The 12,422-nt window shown below is 45.1% G+C and overlaps 1 protein-coding gene across 1 annotated transcript; it reads left to right on the top strand.

The window, feature by feature from the left end:
- The first annotated feature begins 751 nt into the window (after positions 1 to 751).
- LOC121577164 (doublecortin domain-containing protein 1-like) lies at positions 752 to 12,139 on the top strand. Its single transcript, XM_045223598.1, is given in 20 exon segments — positions 752 to 939; positions 1,089 to 1,226; positions 3,481 to 3,600; positions 3,724 to 3,788; positions 3,791 to 3,822; positions 3,950 to 4,085; positions 4,356 to 4,425; positions 4,898 to 5,074; positions 5,371 to 5,488; positions 5,593 to 5,760; positions 6,437 to 6,619; positions 7,353 to 7,571; positions 7,679 to 7,838; positions 7,953 to 8,088; positions 9,910 to 10,036; positions 10,418 to 10,555; positions 10,929 to 11,093; positions 11,252 to 11,462; positions 11,581 to 11,690; positions 11,782 to 12,139. Coding segments are annotated over 18 exon segments (2,496 nt in total). The 3' UTR covers positions 11,408 to 11,462; positions 11,581 to 11,690; positions 11,782 to 12,139.
- Positions 12,140 to 12,422: the final 283 nt, after the last annotated feature.

Below are 12,422 nucleotides of genomic sequence, written 5' to 3' on the forward strand. Positions count from 1 at the left end.
TTTTGGCATTCAGGTCCAAAAACGTTCACTTTCTGAGCACTTCTACAATGGGCAAATATGTATGGAAGGTTTCATTCAAATCAAAAGAAGTGCTGTCAAAAAGTGATTGAATTCAAATGGATTTACCCTGATGTAATTTGGTGCAGTGTTTTGTTCTACAGCAGAGCAGAGCCATTTTGGGTGCATAGTGTCCCTCCCTGTTCAGTATAGATAGGCTGTCTGAATTGACAATGGTAGAAGTATGATATGGTAGATGTCACAATGTGTCAAGCCAGATCAACATTGCAGGGCAACGGCTTTCGGAATACAATAGTAGTTCTATGAGGAAATTTCCCCCTGAGGCAAAGTTTACAGAAACAAAAAGGCAGAGTGCAAAGGAAGGACACATGGAAAGATACACAGAGGACGAGGAACAGATAGACATATTTTGAGATAGATAGAAATAACTTTTGTTGGGGGAATGTGCCACATATTCCATAGAGTGTGGTCTCCACCTAGTGGACAATGAGAGAAACAGCGCTGCTTTGTTTTGAGTTACAGCAAATACACATCACATTCTCTGAGGGCTCCATAGTATTGTGCAACAATATATCATCAGCAGAGCTTATGAATGCAGGTCTCATTCAAAGGAAGTGGGGCAAGCTGTCCAATCTGGACATGACCCTCCACCGCAGCCCTGTGTGTGAATGCCGGGGGCTGGTGGTGGTGTGTTTGGTCTGCCTGTCAATGCCAGTGAAATGAGCAGCCAGTGATGGCTCTGAGGCTGGAGGTCCCCTCCCTAAGGCTGCTATGGGCTAGGGAGGCTGCTGGCCACCCAGTCCCATCTACCCTGTCTCCCAGCACCCCAGCACCCCAGCCCCATGTACCCTTCAACCCAGCCCCAGGGTCCAGTTTGACCGCCCACCACTCCACCGACAGGGTCCAGCTCAGACCCCATCTGTGCACTGGTTTCGTGACCTCCATGCGTGGCTCTTTGTCACTCTAAAAATCTATTTCAGATGCATTTCATTGTAAGGACAATCATCATTGTAATAAAATGTCTTACATAAGGTTCTGTGAATATCCCTATGTGTGGTCCTCTCTGTCAGATGGGCCATCAAGCAGGAGGGGCTGAGAAGAGCAGGCCAATGGAAGCAGTCCAAGGTAGAGAACCCAGAGTGGAACAAGCTGACCTACATGTGGCCCTCTCTGCCCAGTGGAGAGCTCAAACCAGAAGGAGAACCCTGGTACATTTACATTTTTAGGTTTGAGTCATTTAGCAGACGCTCTTATCCAGAGCGACTTACAGTTAGTGAGTGCATACATTTTTTTTTTTTTTTCATGCTGGCCCCCCCCCGTGGGAATCGAACCCACAACCCTGGCGTTGCAAACACCATGCTCTACCAACTGAGCTACACATACATTCAGTCCAGTGAGTGCTAGTCTCTGAAGGGTCCAGAAAAAAAATGTAGGCCTATATCAAAGCAACCCAGACAGCCATTGCCAATGGTCCACACCACAGTGCACTCTAGTTAATATGTGTGTGTATTGGCTGAGAAATTCAATACAGCAAGGTCTTTCTCTCTCAAAGAACCCAGGCTGTTAGAACGAGGAGCAACATGCTGACTGACTGTCAGAGTGGATCTGTGTTGTTGTTATGCCATGGCGTGTCTCCTCTGTCTGCAGGATCAGATGAGGCAAGTCGGACAAGAACATGACAGGCTTGTTAGGAACTAATCGGTCTACTGACCACAACCACTGACTGACATGTTTACATTTTACACTCAATGAATAGAGACTAACAAATGTTTAACAGGTTGTTTTATCATGAAATCGTATAATGGTATAAATGTAACGTGTGTGTGTGTGTGTGTGTGTGTGTGTGTGTGTGTGTGTGTGTGTGTGTGTGTGTGTGTGTGTGTGTGTGTGTGTGTGCGTGTGTGTGTGTGTGTGTGTGTGTGTGTGTGTGCATGTACGTGTGTGTGTGGGAGTCGTAGGCCCATTGTAGTGTAAGATATTCAAGATATCCAGCTTTTGTGCAAGCTTAACTTGCATTGGAAGTGTAGTTTGCTATTTCATATGCACTGACAGTGTTGGGATACACCAGAGGGAGAAATGGCTTCCCGAGTGGCGCAGTGGTCTAAGGCACTGCATCGCAGTGCTAGCTGTGCCACTAGCGATCCTGGTTCTAATCCAGGCTCTGTCGTAGCAGGCCGCGACCGGGAGACCCATGTGGCGGCGCACAATTGGCCCAGGATAGGGTAGGGAATGGCCGGCAGGGATGTAGCTCAGTTGGTAGAGCATGGCGTTTGCAATGCCAGGGTTGTGGGTTCGATTCCAACGGGGGGCCAGTATGAAAAATAAATAATGTATGCACTCACTTAACTGTAAGTCGCTCTGGATAAGAGCGTCTGCTAAATGACTAAATAAAGAAATAACCAGGCTACTTTATACTTTTGAATGCCCCTGCAGGACCTGAGCTGGCCACTGGAGGGCGCCCTAGTCCCCTGTGCGCCGCGGCTGACTGACTCCAACAGGAGATGGCGCTGTTTCTGCCCTGTACCACTGAGACTGAGGGTACTGAGAAACGGACAGGGGGATGGAAAAGGCCAAGGCCATAACTGTTACAACACCCAACCTCATACTGAACACTCGGTGAGGACAATATCCTCTCAGTTCTTCTACATCCCTCCTCTCTGACACTGACAACCACATCTTAAGCATGTGCATACATCTCATTCTACATCCACTGTAGGCAACACAATATTGTCAATTACAGTTCCATTTTAAATATTGTATAGGATACCGTGGTATAGTAGCATCAGTCGAAAGCCTGAAGTATCTGTAAAGTAAGTCGCTCTGGATAAGAGCGTCTGCTAAATGACTAAAATGTACATGTAAATCATAGCGATAGCTGCACATTTAGTAGGGGGCACACTTATGGTTCTGGTTTAGACCAACTTATGTTCTCACAGCTGGATTTTACACATCCTGAGAAAGATCCCTCAGTCTCAAATGAGATGATTTATGCAGATGTATTAATTTAGCTTCAGATCATATATGTATTAGCACATTAGGCCTGATTCAGCAGTAAGGGGAATCTCTACTGTTCACTAATCATTTGGAAAGAATGCATAGCCTTCAACCCCCACACAACCCACCAATGAATGCTCATTCGCTCAAGGTAAAGTCAAGCCTGAAATTGGAGTTTCTGATCCAGGAATATAATTTGTACCTCCTAATTAACTCAATCAGTTCCCCATCTTTGGAGCAAAGTAAATAAAGCTGCCCTGGGTTCCCGTGTACAGATGAGCACATGCAGCCTGCCTGACCTTTGACCTTTCTGTCTGCGTCAGCCTCTCTCCTTCATTACGGGCTCAGGCCTGGAATCTGGGGCATCATTTGCATAAGTTAATTCCTCGTTATGATCCCCCTCGCAGCCGTGTGAGGCCAGGGAATAGAACTGATTATGACTCTGTTTCCCTCCATTCATCTGTGCAGTAGGAAGCCTCTCGCCAGCACAGCACAGAGACTCAAAGCAGAGAGAGGCGCCAGCAGGGAGAGTGAAAAAAGTAACAGGGCAGAAATCCACAGCCTTGAGTTTCAGCAGTTCCTTGAAAGGTAAAACCTCAAGTTGAATTGAAATATTTTCATGAAGAAAAAATCAATTTCATTTCATTTCCCCTCGTGGTTGGGAAGGGTAGAACAGTACAGTCAATCTAAACTGTAATGCTCTCTCCTCAGGTGCACAGAGTCTCTTCATCTGCCTCACGCTGCTCACAGGCTCTTCCTCACAGACGGCAAGGAGATAACTCTACTCAAGATCTGATTCCAGACCAGCTGGTATTGCAAATCATACTTTTGAATCAATGTTTTTAACTTTTAACTTTTTAATTAAAAGTTAACTCATAAGTCAACTTTTTTGACAAAAATTTGAACTCATGTATTCTTTCCTCTCTATGTCATTGAGGTGTATGTGTCTTGTGGGGAGCCGTGGGTTAACCCTCATTTCAGCGATGGTAAAGTCACCAAACAGCGCCAACTTCTCCACCTGGAGCAGGACGTGTCCCAGATCCGCCACTACTGCACCCTCCGCCACCAGCATGGTTGGTACATCCCAGAAGACCAATCAGCACTCCTAAAACATGCGTATGTCCATCAATGACAATGCATTCTGAACTGTGGCATGTCATTAGGCCTACACATTGAGGAAATAGTATGAAAACAATTCTACTCTCTTTCTCTGCGTAGATGTGATGTGTGCGGTAGAGTCTTATGTTTCCTTGCCATCTCCCCAGATATGGTACTGGAGGTAAGAGGTGATATACAGGAGGGCTCTCTGCTCACTGTAGCCCACTGTTGTGTTTTCTATGAAGAGCAGAGCCAAGAGTCAACGCCAAAGGAGGACAGCACTGATCATGATCGTGCTCACCTCAACAGGCTTATGTGAGTCTGTCAGTAACAACTAACAAGGCCATTCAGGTCCACTCTCTGATCCTGCATACCAAAAATGGATAATATGTCATATGTCCTTCCATTATTGTCTTGTAAATGTGTTTACTTTCATGAAAATAAGTCCCTCCTTCAATGTCTAGACATCATGTGTGCTTTTCTGTTTCAGTAGGGACTCGCTCTCAAGAGCTCACCAGAAAATAAAGATGTGCCCTACTTTCATATACCCTTGGCAAGGGAACCACGAGGAAGATGAAATACAAAATGTTGTGGAAAATAGCTGCAGTAATACTGACCAACCTGCTAAGAACAGGTTAAGCTGCTTTAAACGAACATACAGCATTTGTTTCTGTGGGGTTGCATAAGGAATTCTGTTTCGCTAGCACCAGTGCTCCATTGTTCTGGATTTTCATGGCATTGTGTGTCAATTATTTATTCTTTCCTTCTCTGTGTTGTTTCTCTCTAGGTTGCAGCAGCGTGGTAGGGGCATCACACAGGCTCACAGACAGCAGTTTGAGTTCAGTAAGGGACAGATAGTAAACTGCAGAAACCGCTGTCTGGCTGTGGGGGTCGCTGGCCATGGGGAAGGTGGGGTGAAAGCAGGGTCACCCCTCCAGTTGGTGCGCAACTTACTCAAACCAACGTTGGACACTGAATGAGGGAGAGAGGTAGGAGAATGGACCCCATGTGAATTGATACTAATGTCAGAGCGTGACCCTGTCTGTCTATCCTCCCACATCACACTGATTAGTTGACCCCCTCTGACCCTGTCTAGGGCACTGTACTGTGCCTATGAGATCCAGGGACAGACACAATGACAGGGTCAAAGGTCTTTTCATGTTCTCGGAAGCCATAGGGAAAAGTCTATGAAAGTAGTTGATATAAAGATACACAGTTTACATGTACGTTGTTTTGATTATCGTTTGTCTCCTCACACAGGACTCTTCATCTGTTGGCCAACCCTGAGCTGGTATTGTCTGTTTCCATGACTACAACCCCCCCAGGAGACTCCTGCTCTGAACCCCCTCTCCTCACAGGCTGCTCTGTAGTCCTACAGGTAAGACTCACTGACAAGCAAAGGAAGTCAACAACATCAACAATACAGACAATGACATACTTCAAGTAACATGGTTTTATCTCTTCTATATACTGTATTTTCAGAAATACAAGCCCTACAGTTACGGAGCAGCCAACCAGAAGTGGGACTGGTTACCAGAGCTTAGGGTTCTGAGTGCGTTCTACACCTCATCTCTGGACCAGGAAGTGACTGCAGCCAATCAGGCGTCAGTGTGTACCGCCTGTGTGTCCCCAGAACCACTGCACCAGCAGGTATACCAGAACCAGTCCAGAAGAACTACTGTAGCACACTGTACTTATCCACCTCACTTTTTCTGTGCATTCATTTCCTACCACATTATTACCACAGTGTTAGGTATACCTATTCTGTTTGCTGCACACATTTAGTGTGTTCTGTGGTTTGATGCACTGTTTATAAGGATTGTAGGAAGATTATAAAGGAGTGGTACATTTTGGATACTAGCTGTACATCCTCCTTTGCTTAGATTGTTCTCTCTGAATAATGCTGTGTCTGTACAGTATCGCATACTCTCTGAATAATGCTGTGTCTGTACAGTATCGCATACTCTCTGAATAATGCTGTGTCTGTACAGTATCGCATACTCTCTGAATAATGCTGTGTCTGTACAGTATCGCATACTCTCTGAATAATGCTGTGTCTGTACAGTATCGCATACTCTCTGAATAATGTTGTATGTACTATACCAGAGGAGATTGGTGGGAGCTGCTGTAGGAGGAGGGGCTAATTGTAATGGTTGGAATGTAATTATGTAACGGAGTCAGATACGTTGTTTTCATGTGTTTGATGTGTTTGGTACCATTCCATTGATTACATTCTAACCATTACAATGAGCCAATGCTCCTATATCTCCTCCCACCAGCCTCCTCTGTACTATACAGTATCTCATACTGTGCTCTGTGGGGGCAGGGTTTCACCAGGTCAGGTGTGAGTGGGAGCAGAGTGGAGGTGTGTCCTAGCTGTTCCACTGGACTGAGAGGGAGAGGAGTTCTCCAGAAGCTTCCTCCAGAATCCTCCTTCCTATGCTGTATGGCCAGTCACAACCACCAGCTCAGCCCAACTGGACCCTTCAGGATCCTAAAGGTCCACAAGGTAGTGCAACCTGAACTCGAGGGTAGGCATAACATAGCAAACGTAAATCTGTCTCCCTCCATTTAGTATGATATGGTACGTTTCGTATGGTATGTATTCATTTGTGGATGTCCATCATCCGTTTCGTATGCTATGTTAAGAATTACAATTCATATGGTATGTTCTGAATTGCCATTTGTATAATATGTTACACATTTCAATTTGTGGTGGCTAACGTTAGCTAGGGTTAGGGGTTAAGGTTAGGGTTAGGGGAAGGGTTAGCTAACATGCTAAGTAGTTGCAAAGTTGCTAATTAGCCAAAATGCTAAAGTTGTCTATGATGTGATTTCAACACTCAACCTTTGGGTTGCTAGACATTCGCGTTATACGCCCACCCATCCTCCCCAACCAAGTTTTTGGCTTAAGTAACCTTCTGTCTTATGTAACCATACCCAACGTAACATATCATACTAATTTCATTGTCACAGATTTATATTTACTATGTTACATCTAGTCTTTGAGGCCAGGCTGGGAAGTTGAACATCCAATATCCCCCTACAGCATTCCCTGAAATCAAGTGGGTTTGAAGTTCATTATCCAAGGCAGTGCAGATGGCTGCATTGGAGTAAACACGTTCTCCTTATGAACCCCCAGGAGAGTGTGTGTACGTGTATGTGTGTGTGTGTCTGTCTGTGTCTGTGTGTCTGCATATCTGTCTGTGAGGGACTAAGACTCCAGCTGTGTCCTCCTGCAGACGGAGCTCAGTGAGTCTGCAGCAGACGTCACTCTGCAGCGTCTAGAGGAGTGTCTGGAGTCACTGAGGACGGAGGCTGCAGTGCTGCAGAAGCAGACGCCGTCCCCAGAGGTGTGCAGCGCAGCCCGGACCCAGCCGAGCGTGAAGATCCTGGCCCACAGGAATGGGCGGGGGGGCCTAGAGGAGGGCCAGCTGATCACCACGGCAACAATGCCTCTGGTGAGACACCACAGGGTCACTGAAACAGACAAATAGACAATGTTTTACTTTGTTGTTTCCTAGGTGTACAGTATGAATTGAATGTATGAGTTTCTGTGTATCTGTAGTTGTTGTCAGAGTGCACCCGCCTGCTCCAGCTAACCAGAGCTGCTCAGCACCTCTACACTGCAGACGGGACTCAGATACTCACCCTGCATCAGCTCAAAGCCTGGGCCCTTAATGACTGTCTACAGGTCGACACAGAAACACACATCCCTGGACCTGCAGGTCTTACTGTCCACCACACACACACACACACACACACAGAGGTTAGATTACCTTTCTGATAACCAGTATCTGTTGACCTTTGACTTTTGACACCGACCTCTCCTCAAACCTCAGGTTCAGAGACAGTGTTCAAGGTGGGTGCTGAGGACATGAGCTCTGTAGATGAGGGTCTAATGGCACTAATACTGAGGTCCCCCATCCATGTCTGGGTGTCCTGTGGAGAGCCCTACCTCCCCTCAGATGGTGAGATGCACACACACACACAATGGTGCTTGCATTTTCTAAGGGAATTTTATATTATGAAATTGGATGTACAGTGGGGAAAAAAAGTATTTAGTCAGCCACCAATTGTGCAAGTTCTCCCACTTAAAAAGATGAGAGAGGCCTGTAATTTTCATCATAGGTACACGTCAACTATGACAGACAAATTGAGAAAAAAAATCCAGAAAATCCCATTGTAGGATTTTTAATGAATTTATTTGCAAATTATGGTGGAAAATAAGTATTTGGTCACCTACAAACAAGCAAGATTTCTGGCTCTCACAGACCTGTAACTTCTTCTTTAAGAGGCTCCTCTGTCCTCCACTCGTTACCTGTATTAATGGCACCTGTTTGAACTTGTTATCAGTATAAAAGACACCTGTCCACAACCTCAAACAGTCACACTCCAAACTTCACAATGGCCAAGACCAAAGAGCTGTCAAAGGACACCAAAAACAAAATTGTAGACCTGCACCAGGCTGGGAAGACTGAATCTGCAATAGGTAAGCAGCTTGGTTTGAAGAAATCAACTGTGGGAGCAATTATTAGGAAATGGAAGACATACAAGACCACTGATAATCTCCCTCGATCTGGGGCTCCACGCAAGATCTCACCCCGTGGGGTCAAAATGATCACAAGAACGGTGAGCAAAAATCCCAGAACCACACGGGGGGACCTAGTGAATGACCTGCAGAGAGCTGGGACCAAAGTAACAAAGCCAACCATCAGTAACACACTACGCCGCCAGGGACTCAAATCCTGCAGTGTGAGACGTGTCCCCCTGCTTAAGCCAGTACATGTCCAGGCCCGTCTGAAGTCCATTTGGATGATCCAGAAGAGGATTGGGAGAATGTCATAAGGTCAGATGAAACCAAAATATAACTTTTTGGTAAAAACTCAACTCGTCATGTTTGGAGGACAAAGAATGCTGAGTTGCATCCAAAGAACACCATACCTACTGTGAAGCATGGTGTTGGAAACATCATGCTTTGGGGCTGTTTTTCTGCAAAGGGACCAGGACGACTGATCCGTGTAAAGGAAATAATGAATGGGGCCATGTATCGTGAGATTTTGAGTGAAACCCTCCTTCCATCAGCAAGGGCATTGAAGATGAAACGTGGCTGGGTCTTTCAGCATGACAATGATCCCAAACACACCGCCCGGGCAACGAAGGAGTGGCTTCGTAAGAAGCATTTCAAGGTCATGGAGTGGCCTAGCCAGTCTCCAGATCTCAACCCCATAGAAAATCTTTGGAGGGAGTTGAAAGTCTGTGTTGCCCAGCGACAGCCCCAAAACATCACTGCTCTACAATGTGATTTTCTGGAAAAAAATTTCTCATTTTGTCTGTCATAGTTGACGTGTACCTATGATGAAAATTACAGGCCTCTCTCATCTTTTTAAGTGGGAGAACTTGCACAATTGGTGGCTGACTAAATACTTTTTTTCCCCACTGTAAATAAACGTATAGTAATTTCCTTGCTCCTTTCTCTTACTACTACAGCACATTATTCCATCCTGTTTATTCTTGTTCAGTTCTTTTCTTGCCTGTGGGTGAATCCTGACATCATTGCCCTGGGGAGGCCCAACCCAGACGAGACGCCGCTTCATTTAATAACACATTTCATGCATGGCCTGTAATGGCGAGATGCTAATGAGACGTGTGTTTTGCTGCCTGGATGATGACTTTGCAGATAATGTTCTCTTTGCTTAAGCCTTGTACGAACTCCAGCAGCAATTAGAGGTTTGTAAATCACTACATATTTCTATACACATAATCATGGTGTGTGCGTTATGTTGCCTCCGTTGTTAGGAGAAGAGAGAAGCTGCAGAGGGCTCTGTGGCTCCAGAAGGAGAGAGTACTGACTGATCTGGAAATAAAGAGACACAAGATGAGGCACCTGAAAGGTTTGCTCTGCTTTCTATCCATCATGGCTGCTGTGGCTTCATGAAATACAGGGAAATAATGCATATTTAATGGCATTTCAGTGAACATATTTCAATTCTGTATCATTTGAAAATGCAGTATCGTGTGGCTAGCCTGATCTACCATCCTGACCTAACCGTTGTGAATCCATGTGGCGAAACCGAATGTAAGCTCATGAGATCAGGATGGTCGAACCAGGCTATCCCATGTCCACATCATGTACTATGGGGGAATAAACCATTCCGAATAGTGCATTGAATTAACTAGATTTGCTCATTCAATGACATTGCAGCTCGGTTAGTATAGGTAGTGTTCTTCCTTGTACGCATGGGTACAGTCTTGGGTGTAGAATGGCCCCTAACAGTGTCCCCTCTCGACGCCTGTGTCCACCCAGCCCGTCGTCTCTCCAGAACGGGCCCAGCCTCCCTGGTGCCAGGCCTGTGGTCCTGCCAGGCCTGTGGTGGTTGAGCAAAGCTGGCTACAGCCCAGCCATGAGGAACTCACTCTGGACCAGGAGCTGCACAACACTGAGGTATGGATGTACTTGTTGTACAAATAATAATAATACTTGCACTTTTCTTTTGCTACTAACACTGTCTTTGCTGCTAACTTTTTTATTGAGGAGAAATGTACATACTATGACTGTGATATGTGGTTGTCTCACCTAGCTATCTTAAGGAATGTACGGTACTTAACTATAAGTCGCTCTGGATAAGAGCATCTGCTAAATGACTAAAATGTCAAATGTAAATGTAAAACTGTTGTACTGCATCACTGGTAGAGACTCTGAGAGCACTCTTCTGATATAAGCATGGTATTGATGAGCATAATAGTAGCAGGGTTTTGATCCTTCAGAGGTTAGATAGTAACCTTATTATCGTTAATAATCCCTTTTTTCTTTCCAGACTCAACTTGCTGAGATGGAGGCCCTTCCAGAGAAAGACCACAGGCCACTTCCACAGAAGACCTCCCAGGAACTGTACCATCAGCCTGATGTCAAAAGAGTTAAGGTGTACCACAATGGAGACAGGCATGTATCTGTCCACGTCTGGGGCCAAAGCATCGAAGAGGTACTTCCTCCAAATAGAGAGTCTGCTAAATGACTAAAATGAATTTCATGCCACAGAATAAAATTTTTTCACAAAATATAGCTAGCATGTTACAAACAGCGCCCCAAATATCTCCTCAGTGACTCCTCAGATCTCCTGTGCGTTACTATATTTTTCAGCTGCTGAGCTGCAGTACTGGGAGGCTGGCCCTGTCCCGGTCCGCCTCCAGGCTGTACGCTGCAGACGGCAGGCTTCTGAGCTCCTGGGAGGAGATCCACAGGGACATGCTGCTGTGTGTTTCATCAGGACAGCCCTTCATCAGCCCTAAACGTTAGCAGGCCCTGGTTCACCTCGAACCTCGAACCCCTCCTACTGACTGTCACACAGAGAGTAGGGATTATTCTGATGTTTTGATTCATAGAAAGAAAGTGAAATACATTACTGTGGATTGCTAACTTATACAGATATATTTATATGAGCATTTGGGCTGTCTTTTCTCCCTGTCCAGATTGTAAGGAAAATATTGAGATGAGAGCTACCTTTGCTCAAATGATGAGATCTGAAGACCCTGGTAATACCACAACAGACAGGGGACCAAAGGAGCCCCTGACTACCACAGTAAGAGAAGAGGAGAGTGGATAACTGTACCAGGGGATTATGCTGCTAATGGTTATATGGATTATTCATATTTGTGTACTGTCTTTTTTAGATTCCATGTGGCTGCCATTCTCTACATTGGACTGCAGAAGCATAGACCTGATACAAAACAACTGTACTATGCCTGATCAAGATTGGTATTATCTACTGATGTTGGACTGTCGCTATGTTCAAGCAATTCCCCATGGGACGGTAACTACCAGGAAGTGTGTGATGTTATATATTCACCACTAGTGGGAAGCAGTGGAATAAGCGAGTAATTTATGATCTGTGCAAAGTCTGTGCTGAGTGTGTGAATCATTGACCTTGGCTAAGAAATCTTGAAGTCTGTTTGACCTTTAGGGAAAAGCAGCCAACAAGTGCTCAGCATATGTGGGAACACCTTCAAGACTGTTGGAAAGGCATTCCAGGTGAAGCTGGTTGAGAGAATGCCAAGAGTGTGCAAAGCTGTCATCAAGGAAAAGGGGTGGCTACTTTGAAGAATATAAAATATATTGTGATAAAAAAAAAAAAAAAAAATTGTTACTACATGATTCCATATGTGTTATTTCATAGTGTTGATGTCTTCACTATTATTCTACAATGTAGAACATAGTTAAAATAAAGAGAAACCCTTGAATGAGTAGGTGTGTCCAAACCTTTGACTGGTACTGTATATGTATGATGATGATACAATTGAATTCTAACCATAAT

Source organism: Coregonus clupeaformis, chromosome 11, assembly GCF_020615455.1.
Source record: "Coregonus clupeaformis isolate EN_2021a chromosome 11, ASM2061545v1, whole genome shotgun sequence".
NCBI classification, from domain to species: domain Eukaryota; kingdom Metazoa; phylum Chordata; class Actinopteri; order Salmoniformes; family Salmonidae; genus Coregonus; species Coregonus clupeaformis.